Source organism: Diabrotica undecimpunctata, chromosome 9, assembly GCF_040954645.1.
Source record: "Diabrotica undecimpunctata isolate CICGRU chromosome 9, icDiaUnde3, whole genome shotgun sequence".
In the NCBI taxonomy this organism is placed as follows: Eukaryota; Metazoa; Arthropoda; class Insecta; order Coleoptera; family Chrysomelidae; genus Diabrotica; species Diabrotica undecimpunctata.
Genome location: NC_092811.1, coordinates 91,662,715 through 91,675,224, shown reverse-complemented (window position 1 = coordinate 91,675,224; position 12,510 = coordinate 91,662,715). Strand labels below are relative to the sequence as shown.

Genomic DNA, 12,510 nt, shown 5'->3' with positions numbered 1-12,510 from the left:
GCGACGCAATTGATCTGATTAATATCTTTGGCTCGACAATCCTCTGTGGATCCTGATCTGCTCTAAGATTTGTCGCCATTCTGTTCGGTTTTTGGCAACTGCCATCTTCTGATCTTAAGTATCCGTATGTCGGTCTCAACTCTATCTAACATCCTAATTCGTGGTCATCCCCATTAAAATAATTAAGTCCTTACTGATTTTTCTCTTTCTACCATCTTTTTCTCTTAGGACTATATTTAAATTATTCCGTTGAACTTCTATGTTCATTTTCCCATGCGTGTTTACTTATTTGAGATCTATCAAATTCTCTGTTTTAGATATAAGATTGAAATTCACTTATTCTAATATTTAATGGTCTTGATGTTTCACCTAAAAAAATGTTCGCATTCACAAGGTATTTTATAAATACAATTCTTTGTTCTTTTTTGTTCATTGTTAAGTTTATTTTTAGATAAAATAGATCTCAATGTGTGTTATTTTAAATATTGTTAAAACGTTGTATTTATTTCCTGTCGTTTTAAGTTTTCCGACAATTCTTTTATATATGGTATTGTTTAAGATATAGTTTTAGTCAAATTTAAGAACAATGGGGCTACACACCGACGCAACTATCATGGACCACCGTTTGAAGCAAGTTTTGCAGTCAGCTAAGTAGAGGAAGATAAAAATATATTAAGCTCCAGGCAAGCCTTTATGGAAGGTTGGTCTACGGGTATCTCCCCACCTTCTGGTAAAGGCAGTAGATTAATAATTTCTCACATTGGCAGTAAAAAAGGATGTGTTAAGCATGGATTGTTGGAATTTCAGTCCAAAAGCACAAAAGACTATCACGAGGAGATGACAGCTGATGTTTTCGAAGAGTATTTTGAGCAGATGATTGAACACATACCACCAAATTCAATTATAGTATTAGATAATGCACCTTATCATTCACGACTAGTAGAAAGACTTCCAACGACTACGTGGGAGAAACAGGATATTCTTGACTGGCTGCGAAATAAGTATCTGCCTTACGAAGATGGAATGGTAAAAGCAGACTTTTAAAAATTGCCGGCAACACAAATCTAAGTTCAAGAAATACGTAGTTGACAAAATGGCGGAAAGGCGAAACATCACATTCGTTAGACTTCCACCCTACCACCTAGAAATAAATCCAATTGAACTCATTTGGGCACAAATGAAAAGTTATGTGGCTATAAAAAATACGTCATATAAAATACAAGCTGTACGTGAATTGTTAGACGAGTCTTTACAACATATTACAGAACAAAACTGGAAAGATGCAGTAAGACATGTAATAGAAGAAGAACAAAAAATGTGGGATCTTGATAACATAATTGATGCGACCGTAGAGACACAACCGCTAATTATTAACCCTCAAGACGACTCGGATTCCGAAGTTGATCCTATTTATTTTGAATTTGAATAGTTTTCTAATCGTAATTATATAAGGTAAGTAATAGTAGTTGTAATCGTAAGGTATTAAAGGGGAAAGGAGCAAAATATCGCCTGTCAAAATGTTCAATGTGTTTTAAATGTATCCATTTTTTTTTCAAATCCTGAGAAAACTAAAAAGCATTTTTGAAAAATTTAAAGGCAGAATGAAATATTTATTAGAATAAATAAAAAGTTTCTTTTGCATGCAATATTTTCAATTAAAAATTATACTATATTTTCTCTTTTATTTTCACCCCTGTTACATAACATATTAAAATAAACATTGTAGAATTTTTTATGGACTTTCTGCTCTCAGTAATAATATAATCTTTCATTCTGCGTTAAATTTTTCAAAAACATTTATTAGTTTTCTCCGGATTCGAAAATAAAGGATACATTTAAAACGCATTGAAAATTTTGCCAGCGACATTTGGGGCCTTTCCCCTTAATTAAATAAATGTATTTTTTACAAATGGCAAGAAACTTTTTATTTTTGAATAAAATAAAGAAGTTTTATTAAAACAAAAATACAATTTACATAAGTACAATTTTTGACTGCTGTATTGTATTCCTTCAGATACAAGGTGGGTTAGTCGAAAACATCTTAAACCGTCAGTTTCAGGTTGGTTTTTACTATTATATCGTATTACCTATCCTCTCTGTATTTCAGTTCTTCAAGAAACCATTAATTTTGACCCCGAACACTTGAAATAAAACATTTTTAAAAGCACAATCTTGAGGTCTTGTCTAATTTATATATTTCTCAATAATGAGATGCATACACAGCTTTAAAATCCAATATATTCGGTTTTCCATCTGAACTTATCCCTTGGCCACCTACGTTATAAGATTGATGCTGTCATCGAATGTTTTAGTCTATGGACTAGTGCCCACTCCGACAGTAGCGCACCTAGAATTTGCCTCTGGGGGGGGTTTTGGTTGGTCACCAAATTTTTTTTTATGATGTTACCTCCATTTTTAGTCCTTAAAATGTGTAAGTAACAGTGTCGGAATAGGGTCCTGGGGGGGGGGGGGGTTTAACCCCAAACCCCCCCCCCCCTCGGTGCGCCACTGCACTCCGATGCGCATGGCCCAGCTTCTATGCAATGTTAAAAGATATTAAGCAGCTCCTAATTTATCTCCTCTATCGATCCATTGCCGTACCCATCATAGCTTCTTTTTATTAATCACACACAGTTCCTCATTTATCTCTTCTGAAATAGTCGATTTGCTTAGTCAGTTTATTTCCTTTATTACGTTGTAGGTTGTTTATCTTGCAAAACACAACTCACTTGTGAACTGTACTTAAACAAGTTAGTGCGAACAATTTTTGGGCAGTAGTGTGTATTTTAGTTACTGAATTACTCGCTACTCGACCAAAATACTGGCATAGTGCGAGCTAGGCTTAACGCGAGAACCAAGCAGTAGCTAACCAGAATTCGAGAAGATTGTATGTTCGATCTTGCACCGAAGATGTCACTTTTCCTCACGATAGTACCACGCCAAGCCCCTTTGTGTCGCGACGTCGGCCGCCGATCTTATTTGCTGCCATCGCTACCTGCCAGCTAACACATTTCAACAAATGGGCGTAGGAAATTTCGACACTAAGCAGGTAGCGACTAAAATTTAATGGCAATTTTCGACACCAGCCCCAATTCCCGTTTTTATCTTACAGGTATATTCGACACCAAATAAATATAGCTGCGACATAAATAAAATACCATAATTAAATAATTTATTTATTTTAATAAAAGTAATGTGCATTTTATTTCTTTATAACGGTAATAATATCTAAATATAATACAACTAGTACCTAATTTTTGTACATTTTACCGTTAATATACTTTTATACAATGATTTATTTGCTATTATAGGAATGATAAGATACAGCTTTTATAAAATCTAACCTACGTATTTGTTGGGATCGTAGTTTATCCATCATTTTCTCCAAAAATGCCAATTTAGCCTTAACAGTAGTATCTTTGATTTTTGCTGGTATATGTAAACTATTTATTTTGACATAAGTGTCTACTTGAAATTCTTTTAACTTTTCAATAAAAATAAAAATAGAAGGATGTGTTGAATAAAAAGAAGAATTAAATCTCGAATGAAAGGATTCACAGGCATTTGTGGTCCTCGCAATAGACGGATTCTGATTAGACCATATGTGTGGTGGAAATAGAGCGCTATCGAAAATATAATTTTCCAGTAAATAATCTGCATATATATTAAGTGTTGCGTTTATAGGTTTATATGACATTAAATCATAAAGAAAGCATTCTTCAACTTCTGCTGGATTTAAATAAGTTAAACCAAACGTATGCCTTAACCATTTTCCAATTTCTGAATTTGTATCCTTATATTCTTGTACCAAACCCAAAGGTTGAATTTTTTTAAACCAGTTTTGGTGTAAGTGAAAACGGCATCCACTAATTTTTGCATTAGGCCACATATACAATAAAGCACAGTGAATTGCTTTTTCAAAGTCCACAAATATTTCAGTTGGCTCTAATGATAATTGAAATGTTTCAAAAATCTTAGACCTTAATAAAGAAAATAAATTTTTGTATGTCATTGACAATTTGTCCTTTAACAAACAGTATGCTAAAGGAACATAATGTCCATTTTTCAAGCCATGTATAGTAAATAATTGTAGAAAATATTTGGTATTGAATGAAAATGTACCATCCATATACAAAGTTTTTAATTTACACAACAAACGAATATTTGTCTCGCATGAAAATACAATTACATTTAATTCAGGATGATTTAAAAACAAAAAACTTTCATTGCGACAGATTTTAGGAGAATAATTACTAACCGCGTTATGGACTTCTGATATGCTTCTTGGTAACGGACCTGGTAACAGTTTACGACGACAGTTGTAAATGTTCTTTCTTATGCTAGCTATGTCAGGAACCGTCAGCAAATTGGCATCACACTCAGCAACAGCAGTTCTTGTAATTTTGGCAGGCTTTTCCGATATGTCCTCTTGGGCTTTTCTTTTACATGCATTGGTTACAATGGTCCTCACAGCCTATTGTAAACACTTTTGCGAAACACTTAGTGTTTCTTTGGATGCAGCGTCAAAATATCTCGCCGCTTTTTAACACTTTCTGTTTCGAGAACGAATGATGCTCCACCACTAATAAATCTCGACCACGGAACTTTTTATCAAACCTATTTTTTAAATATCCGTATACGTGCACAAGTCAACGTCAAACAAGAAATAAATTACAACTGAAATAATTTAGTCACAAGTACACAAGTGCCACGCCCCCCGCCGTGACAATAAGTATTGGGAAAACCCGATTGTCCTGCTTGGGTGCAAATGTCCATCGCCGCTAATTACCTACCTACCTACTTTACGCCGCGGTGTCGAAATTTCCTATAATAAAATTTGACCCTTCGATTACCCCAGGTACAAAGACAATTTGGTGTCGAAAGTTCGCCCGCCGCAACAAATGGCAAGTGCCTTTCTTTGTACAGATAACATTTACGAGTCATGCCAAGTGTTTTTCGATACTTTACAATTATATATTTAATTATCTATTATTTTGATTAATTAATCGGCGATTTTAATACGTTATACTTAGTCACATTACTTAAACACAGTGGCGGATCCAAGGGGGTCACGGGGGTCATGACCCCCCTCCAAACAAAATTAAATATCAATCAAATAACCTAAAAAAATAATTTAAAACCCATCATCAACCTTATAGCAGAAAGTTAAGAGTTGAAATGATTCAAACTCATTTATTATAGTGGTAAGTGTAGAATTATGCGGAAGCTTTTTTACATCGCTCTTTTAAAAAATCAACAATTCTGAATACAGTAATACCTAAACTAAGGCGACCTCAACTTCCGCGAATTCAGAGTTACGCGATTTTCAAAATTTGTCATCTCGTCATAGTCAAAATTTGTCATCTCGTCATCGTGCCAGAGAATCGTTCGATTATCAATGAGATAGAGTTACCACCCACAAATTATTGCTCATTCAACATACATGACATGATTTTCGCACTAAATCAGCACATTTTTATTTTGTATTAGGTATGTCCTATATAGTTTTGTCTACGAATTCGTTGTTTGTAATTTGAATATGTATAATTGTTCAGACTGTGTGCTACATTTTATAATTTATCTATAATAAATATCAAAGTGAATATTGTTGTTGCATTAGCTCTGTCTGATACGTTAGTGAATGCAAATAAAGGAACTGGGGGTTGCTGTCCAAGGTATTTGTGAAACTCGTTGGGTTGAAAGGCTTGAAGGTCATCTTCAGTTCCATGGCGAATCAATTATCAAAATATACAACGCTTTTGAAACAACGTCTACGTGGAAGGGCTGCAAAATGTCAGCTGATGCATTTTCATTTATGCAAACTATTAGGAGCCCATAATTTCTTATTTCAGTAGTTTGTCTTAATGATGTTTTAGGTACAACTGTATCACCTAGTCGTCTTCTTCAGTCACCAAAATTAGATCTAAAGAAGGCTACTGAGACCATAGACGACACTAAATGCATTCTTTAAAATAAAAGATCAAATGCTGAATCTGTTTTTAGCAAACTTTACTATGAAGTAAAGGAAATAGCTGAACAACTAGACATTGAATTGAAGATGCCTCGTATAGTTTCTCGTCACACCTGTCGTCAAAACCAACCTGCTAACTCTTACGATGAATATTTCCGATCTATTTGGATAGGTTTAAATTAATCGTTTTTAAAATACCTAGTTTAAATTGACAGTCTTTGATTTTTCAGTATTAATATTTTAATAATTTTCCTTTGGTTTAATAGTCTTGAACACTTGATTTTACTGTCATAGAGTATGTGGTTTAAATTTTTTTTTTTGGTTTAAGTTAAAGACCCCTTAATGTTGTACCCTTCTTTGCACCCGTAAGGTATTTGGGTTTTAATAACTTCTCATTGATTTAATATAATGCTTAAAATAATTATTGAGAAAATGGTTCCCTTCCATGAGGCACAACTCATATCAATCTCGTAAAGGTATAGTAGCCTTGTATTTCCGTGAGACTGTGTAAAAATATCTGTAATAAAATCATTCAATAAAAAAGTACTCTACCAGGAGTCTGTAAAATTATCAATGACTCAGACGCAGGGCCGCCCAGAGCCAGGCCGGGCCCCGGGGATGAGACCCGGCCGGGCCCCCCTCCCAAACCCAGTTGAACAAAAATTCCCAAAAATCTGATAACTCATAAACTGGGATATGTAATAGGGAACACTCATGCTATTAACACAGGAAGGAAGAAAATTAAAACAGTTTTAACAATTAAACTTTGTTTTTAATTATTTACAATAGAACTGTTAGTTACAACATAACTTTTCTTGCTTTCATATCCGCAAAGTTTTGGATCACGTGGTCGAAATCAAGAGTTTTTGCAAGTTTCGACTCTATGCTTAACAGTCCCAAATCAGATAATCGTTGTAGACCCATAGTAGATCTTAAACAATTCTTAATTCGGCTCAAAACACTAAATGATCTCTCGGCCTGAGCAACGGATACTGGTAGGCAACAGAATATGCGAAGAGCAATGCACACATTGGGGAAAAGATTTGTCACATTAAGGGACACGAGCTTGTTCAAAAGTTTTGCTGGTTTCAGCGACGTATCTGAGAGGTTTGATTTACTAACAGTTTTCAAGTAAATCATTTCATCAACTAGATCCCTGCTTACATCTGAATTGTACTCTTCGGCATATCTTACACAACTTTCTGAGATCGTATTCTCGTCCATTTCGTTATACTTCCATAAAAATGAAAATTTCATTTCGATTTCTCTCAGTGCTGTGAACCTCGTTTTCAGGTTGGCCACCAAAACATCAATTATTGTGTAAAAAACTTCTGTTTTGAAGCGTTCTTCCGGGGATAAATTTAACATTACATCTTCTGTAGCTGTTTCATCGTGAAAAGTCTTCCTCTTTCTCGCACGGGAAGTGGAGAGTTCCGAAGTGGAGAGTTCCGGTTTGATACCATAAGCATTTGCAACATGTTTGCATTCAGACAATATCTTGTCCCAGTTATTTCTGAAGGCACTTAAATCATCAATTAGGCTCTCTATATTACTACTCTTAACATCCAAAGTAGCGTCCATAGTTTGAAGTAGTTGACTTCTGTAGTTGATGGGTACCAACACTTTCACCCAAATTGACGCCATGAGGATGCACTTGAAGGTGTTAAGATATTCTAAAACCCCATTGATTGTGGCCCAAATTCAATCTGTTGTAAAATATTTTAATAAAAGGAATTTTTTTAAATTTGCTGGCCGGGCCTGGGCCCCCTTTGGCCCCGGGCCCGGGGATTTTGCCCCCCCTGCTCCCCTCTCTGGTCGGGCCTGCTCAGACGTATAATAATACATACAAATTTTAAGATTCCACATGATATTAACATTCAGACGTGCCTGGTATAATGTTTTAAAATATGGGCGGGCAGTCAACCAATTAACTTTTCATCGAACTTATGATAAGTCCACGTGGACTAACGGCCAATGAAAACATCTGACATCGCTGTTATGACAAATCATAATGCATTATCTTTTGTCGGTAGACTTATTCATACTTGGGGTAAGATTATATCAATATTTGACTGAATTTGCGGAGTCATAAAATAAGGTATCAGCATATCAGGTTTCGACCGTCCAGTGAAGGGACGGAGCACTTTTTAGTGCTTTTAGAGCAAATTTTTATAATATTTTATTTTTAAATTGCGGATATGACCAACAGATTTTTGGGAGACAAGAATACTTTTAATATAATCATAACTGCTACAGCGTTCAGTTAAATTCAAATATCAAATAGTGCCCCGCAAGTTAGTTTGGTAGTGACTTTTTTCAGTGTTCTTTCTACGAAAAACTTTTTACATTTTACATTTTTTACTTTTTTTGGATACGTTTTTACGTGATAATACGTTTGATACTTTTAAAATATTGCGTCCGTGGTGCCATAATAATTCTGTAGCTGAAGAGACAATGGATCCCTCTAATCAATTGGAAGATTTACAAAGGCGTGTAGTAAAACGTAAGCGACATTTTCAATACCTTTCTGATGATGCCAAACGTATGCTAAAAAATGTTTATGAAGGACTGTGTACTGAATTGTCTAACTCAGAGGCAATTGCAGAAACATGCTTTTTAACCAGAGTGCCCAAAGCAACCTGCTACAGACACTAATGGAAAGTACTAGAATAATTTCTTTAAGAAACAATTATATCAGACAGAAAACTGAGTATCGAAAAATAAAACGAAATATTGTTTAGATAAGATAAATTTATTTAGATGAGACATGGTATGATACTCATGACACCGTGAAAAAAAGTTGGACAAATAATAACAAAAAGTGTTTCAATTCAGTACCGCCCAATAAAGGAAAGAGGATTATAATTTTACACTGCCGTCGAGAAAATGGAAGGATCCACGATTCATTATTAATATCTGCAAAACAAATTAAAGACGCGTCTCTGGATTATCATGATGATATGGAAAGTTCAATTTTTGAATCATGGTTTGAAAAATCTCTTCTTCCGAAATTACCCAAACACAGTGTGATTGTCATGGACAACGCATCATATCATTCAAGATTAATGAAAAAAACTCCAAATAATAGTTGGAATAAATTACAAATTCAGGAATTTTTGTCAGGAATTTGTAAAGGAATATGTTGTTGATAACTGTGCTCGTAGTAACGGGCATACTGTGCTTAGACTTCCTCCTTATTATTGTACATTGAACTCAATAGAGTTAATATGGACTCAACTTAAAGGAAATATAAGGAGAAGAAACGTTGCTCCTAAATTTTCGTCTACTATTCTCCAGTTAATTAGAAGAGAAGTTACAAAAATCACAACAACCAACTGAAAAAATGTAATAAAACATATGATCGGAGTGGAAAATGACTATGTTAAATATTTACCAGCATTAACCAAATTAACTATAAATTTAGATGATACGAGTGATACTAGTGATAACAGTGACTCTGAGTAGATAGTAAGTACTTAATTCGAATTAGGTGTTAGATGAAACCTTTATTTCTATTGTAATTGCAGATATTCTCATTTTGCTTATAGATCTTTGAAAACAGGATATAAACACACTCCTTGATGGGACAAAAATTATTAACGTTTTAGAGGAGTATGTTAACTAAAACTGTCACTGTCACAATGGCAGTTGCCAAACTCGTCCGATACGTCTAAAGGTGGGAAAATAAGTAGAATGTAAATTTATAGGTTTTTATCGCTCAATCTCCCACCTCCACTAGTTTCATTTCTTTTTATCTCATAACTTAATTTGTTTTCCATCTCTTGCGTTATTCTGTTGGTTATTAGCGAGCTCATCACTGTATAGTTTAATATAAATATACAATAAAACTTTTTAAAATACGTTCACCGATAATAACCATTTCCTATTTATTATAATGACAGTAGTAGGTACTTTATACTTATAATTTTTCAGAAATTAATGTAACTTGAATTGACTATTTCATGTTGTGTTTTTTACAATACATAATTGAGACAGCATGGCTAATAATAAGCAACCAATTATTCAGCCGAGTACTACAAGTATTGGTAAACAAAATTTATTTTTGTAAATTATAATTTTAATCTCGAGTAGATGATAATTATATATATTTTTTCTAATTAAAACAAAAAAAGGTCGTAGAAAAGGTCACTCTGGGCAAACTTCATCATCGTGAGTAATAGCCATCATTAAATGCTTGTTGAATAATATACTATTATTAACAATGTTTTATATAGATCATTTTACAATAAGTTGTGTTCAGTTGAGTCGATTAGTGTTATCACTCCCAAGATATATCACAGAAGTTAACAACACCGATATTTTTTATTTAAACTTTATAGAAAATGAAACTTTTTGGTAAATAAAATGAAATAAAAGTAAAAACTTTTATTTAATTTAAAATTAGATATCTACGCTACTGTTCAATAAAGTAGGGGTCATTCTGACAGTGTTGCCATTTTACTAGTATTTTATTCGCTCTGGTTCCTATAAATTTTCTCACGAAATTACGTGCCGCCTATACAAAAATCTAAATCCTGTATCAAAATCACCCTAAAGACTCATGATCCCCCCCCCTCTCAACAAAAATTTCTGGGGATCAGCCACTAAAAGGTGCAAAAATCTAGATCCTATATCAAAATCACCCTCAAGACCCATGACACACCCCGACAAAAATTTCTGGATGCGCCACTGCTTAAACAACTATATTAAAAGCAAGAGTAAACACCGAATTTTTAAAAGAGTGGTGGAAAGCTGCTCCCTTTATGGCTCATGGACGTGGTTGACAAATAAAAAAATTAAACATAGAATAAATGCAACGGAAATTATGTTTTGGAGAAGATGCTACAGATTAACACTAATGGACAAAGTGCGAAATGAACGAATTATAGAAGTAATGAATGTGAAGAAGACACTAAAGAACGAAATAGAAAAAACGAAAATTTCTCTGGTATTCACATATGCGAAGGATGGACGAGACAGAACTACAGCTGAGAATTTGGAAACAGAAACCACATAGAATGAGGAAAATATGACATCCTAGATTTCAGTGGAACGTACAAATAAAAACAGAAATGGAAAAAAGATACCTCACTAAAGAAGATATGTATGAGAAGAAGAAATGGCGATAGGATTGGCAAGTAAGTATACGTGCCTTTGCGTATACAAAGTGCCTTTGAACTCATGTCCCTTTATTCACATGACAACAAATGGTATAAAGCTTTTCACTCGTGAAAAAATTAGTGCTATATGTAGGCTTCTTGTATAAATCACAATTAAAAAAAATGATTATTGTATGAAATGCTTTTTATAATTTTTTTTCTTTTTTAAAGCCATTACTATGCAAACCCTAATTGAAAATTCCTACATATAAAACCAGAAAAACGTTTCCAATATTATCATCAAATTAAATTGATCGTGTATCCGGTCGAGGTAATGCAGTTCCATCGGGAATCAAGTCCAATGTCACTGTGTCAAGGTCAACGCCGAACCTATAACATAGGTACACAAAACATAATTATAATGGAGCACGCGATAACTTTTTAGATTCTACGCCACTTGTGAAAAATCAATTATGTATATACATTAAGCAACGATAGTGTTGTGACTGCTGTGGAGTTTAAATTTCTCCGTTCCGTCGGAAAAGGGTATAAACACGCGAGTTCTACGTCCTGGCATTTTGTGCCAGTGTACCACTTACACAAAGAATGTGTAGGGTCTTTCGTAAAGTTAATATATTGATTGTATCGTTACGAAATAGTGAAATATGTAAAGTGACTGACATAAACAAATTGCATGGCAAATACACTATACCTAATAAATATAGGAAACATTTATTATTCACAAAAAAAGTTTATTTAATTGTTATTATGAGCTGACATAAAACGAAATCCCTAAAATCAGAAGAAGTGTCTTCATTTATTATACTGATAATCCAAACATACATGTAGGAGTAAAAATTGGGGAAAAAATTTCTAGAACTAAGCATTCTTTGGAGCACTCTGAGTATATTCCTTTTCATAATAGGGGAGAGTGGTCCACAGTGAGACATGTTTCACAATGAGGCAATGTATTTTCATGCATGTAAATGTGTAAAATATCACACTTAGTAATTGTATATATAGGGTACAGTGAGACAATCCTTAGTGGAACAGAGTGAAAAGAAGAAAACTTCTTTGAGCTAGAAGAAAAGCATGCGCTGAGCGACCGCCAATACGGTTTTAGGGCCAAAAGGTCTACCATAGATGCGGTCACAGAAGTAACCTCTTTAGTTACGCAGGATACAAAGAGATGGGTGGGATGGCTCTCGTCCTGCTTGACGTCAAGAGTGCCTTTAACAGGGCATCATGGGAAAAAATCATATCCAGGCTGAGAGAATTGGGCGTTAGTGAGTACCTGGTCAATGTAATTGACAGATACTTTAATGACAGGACCATAAGAGAAGAAGATACCAGCATCAGTTTCTCGCAGGGTGTTCCGCAGGGTTCAGTACTAGACCTCATCCTCTGGAATGTCCTGTACGACGGGGTGTTGAGGCTACA

General features: G+C 34.4%; 1 protein-coding gene across 1 annotated transcript; it reads right to left on the bottom strand.

Moving 5' to 3' along the window:
* Positions 1 to 6,769: 6,769 nt before the first annotated feature.
* On the bottom strand, positions 6,770 to 7,615 carry LOC140451231 (zinc finger MYM-type protein 1-like). The gene has a single exon (XM_072544965.1). It carries the CDS (start codon positions 7,613 to 7,615, stop codon positions 6,770 to 6,772), a length of 846 nt encoding a protein of 281 aa, XP_072401066.1.
* Between the last annotated feature and the right edge of the window lie 4,895 nt (positions 7,616 to 12,510).

Coding starts and splice junctions, on each gene's coding strand:
- LOC140451231 (XM_072544965.1), bottom strand. CDS start 7,615: ATGGCGTCAATTTGGGTGAAAGTGTTGGTACCCATCAACTACAGAAGT.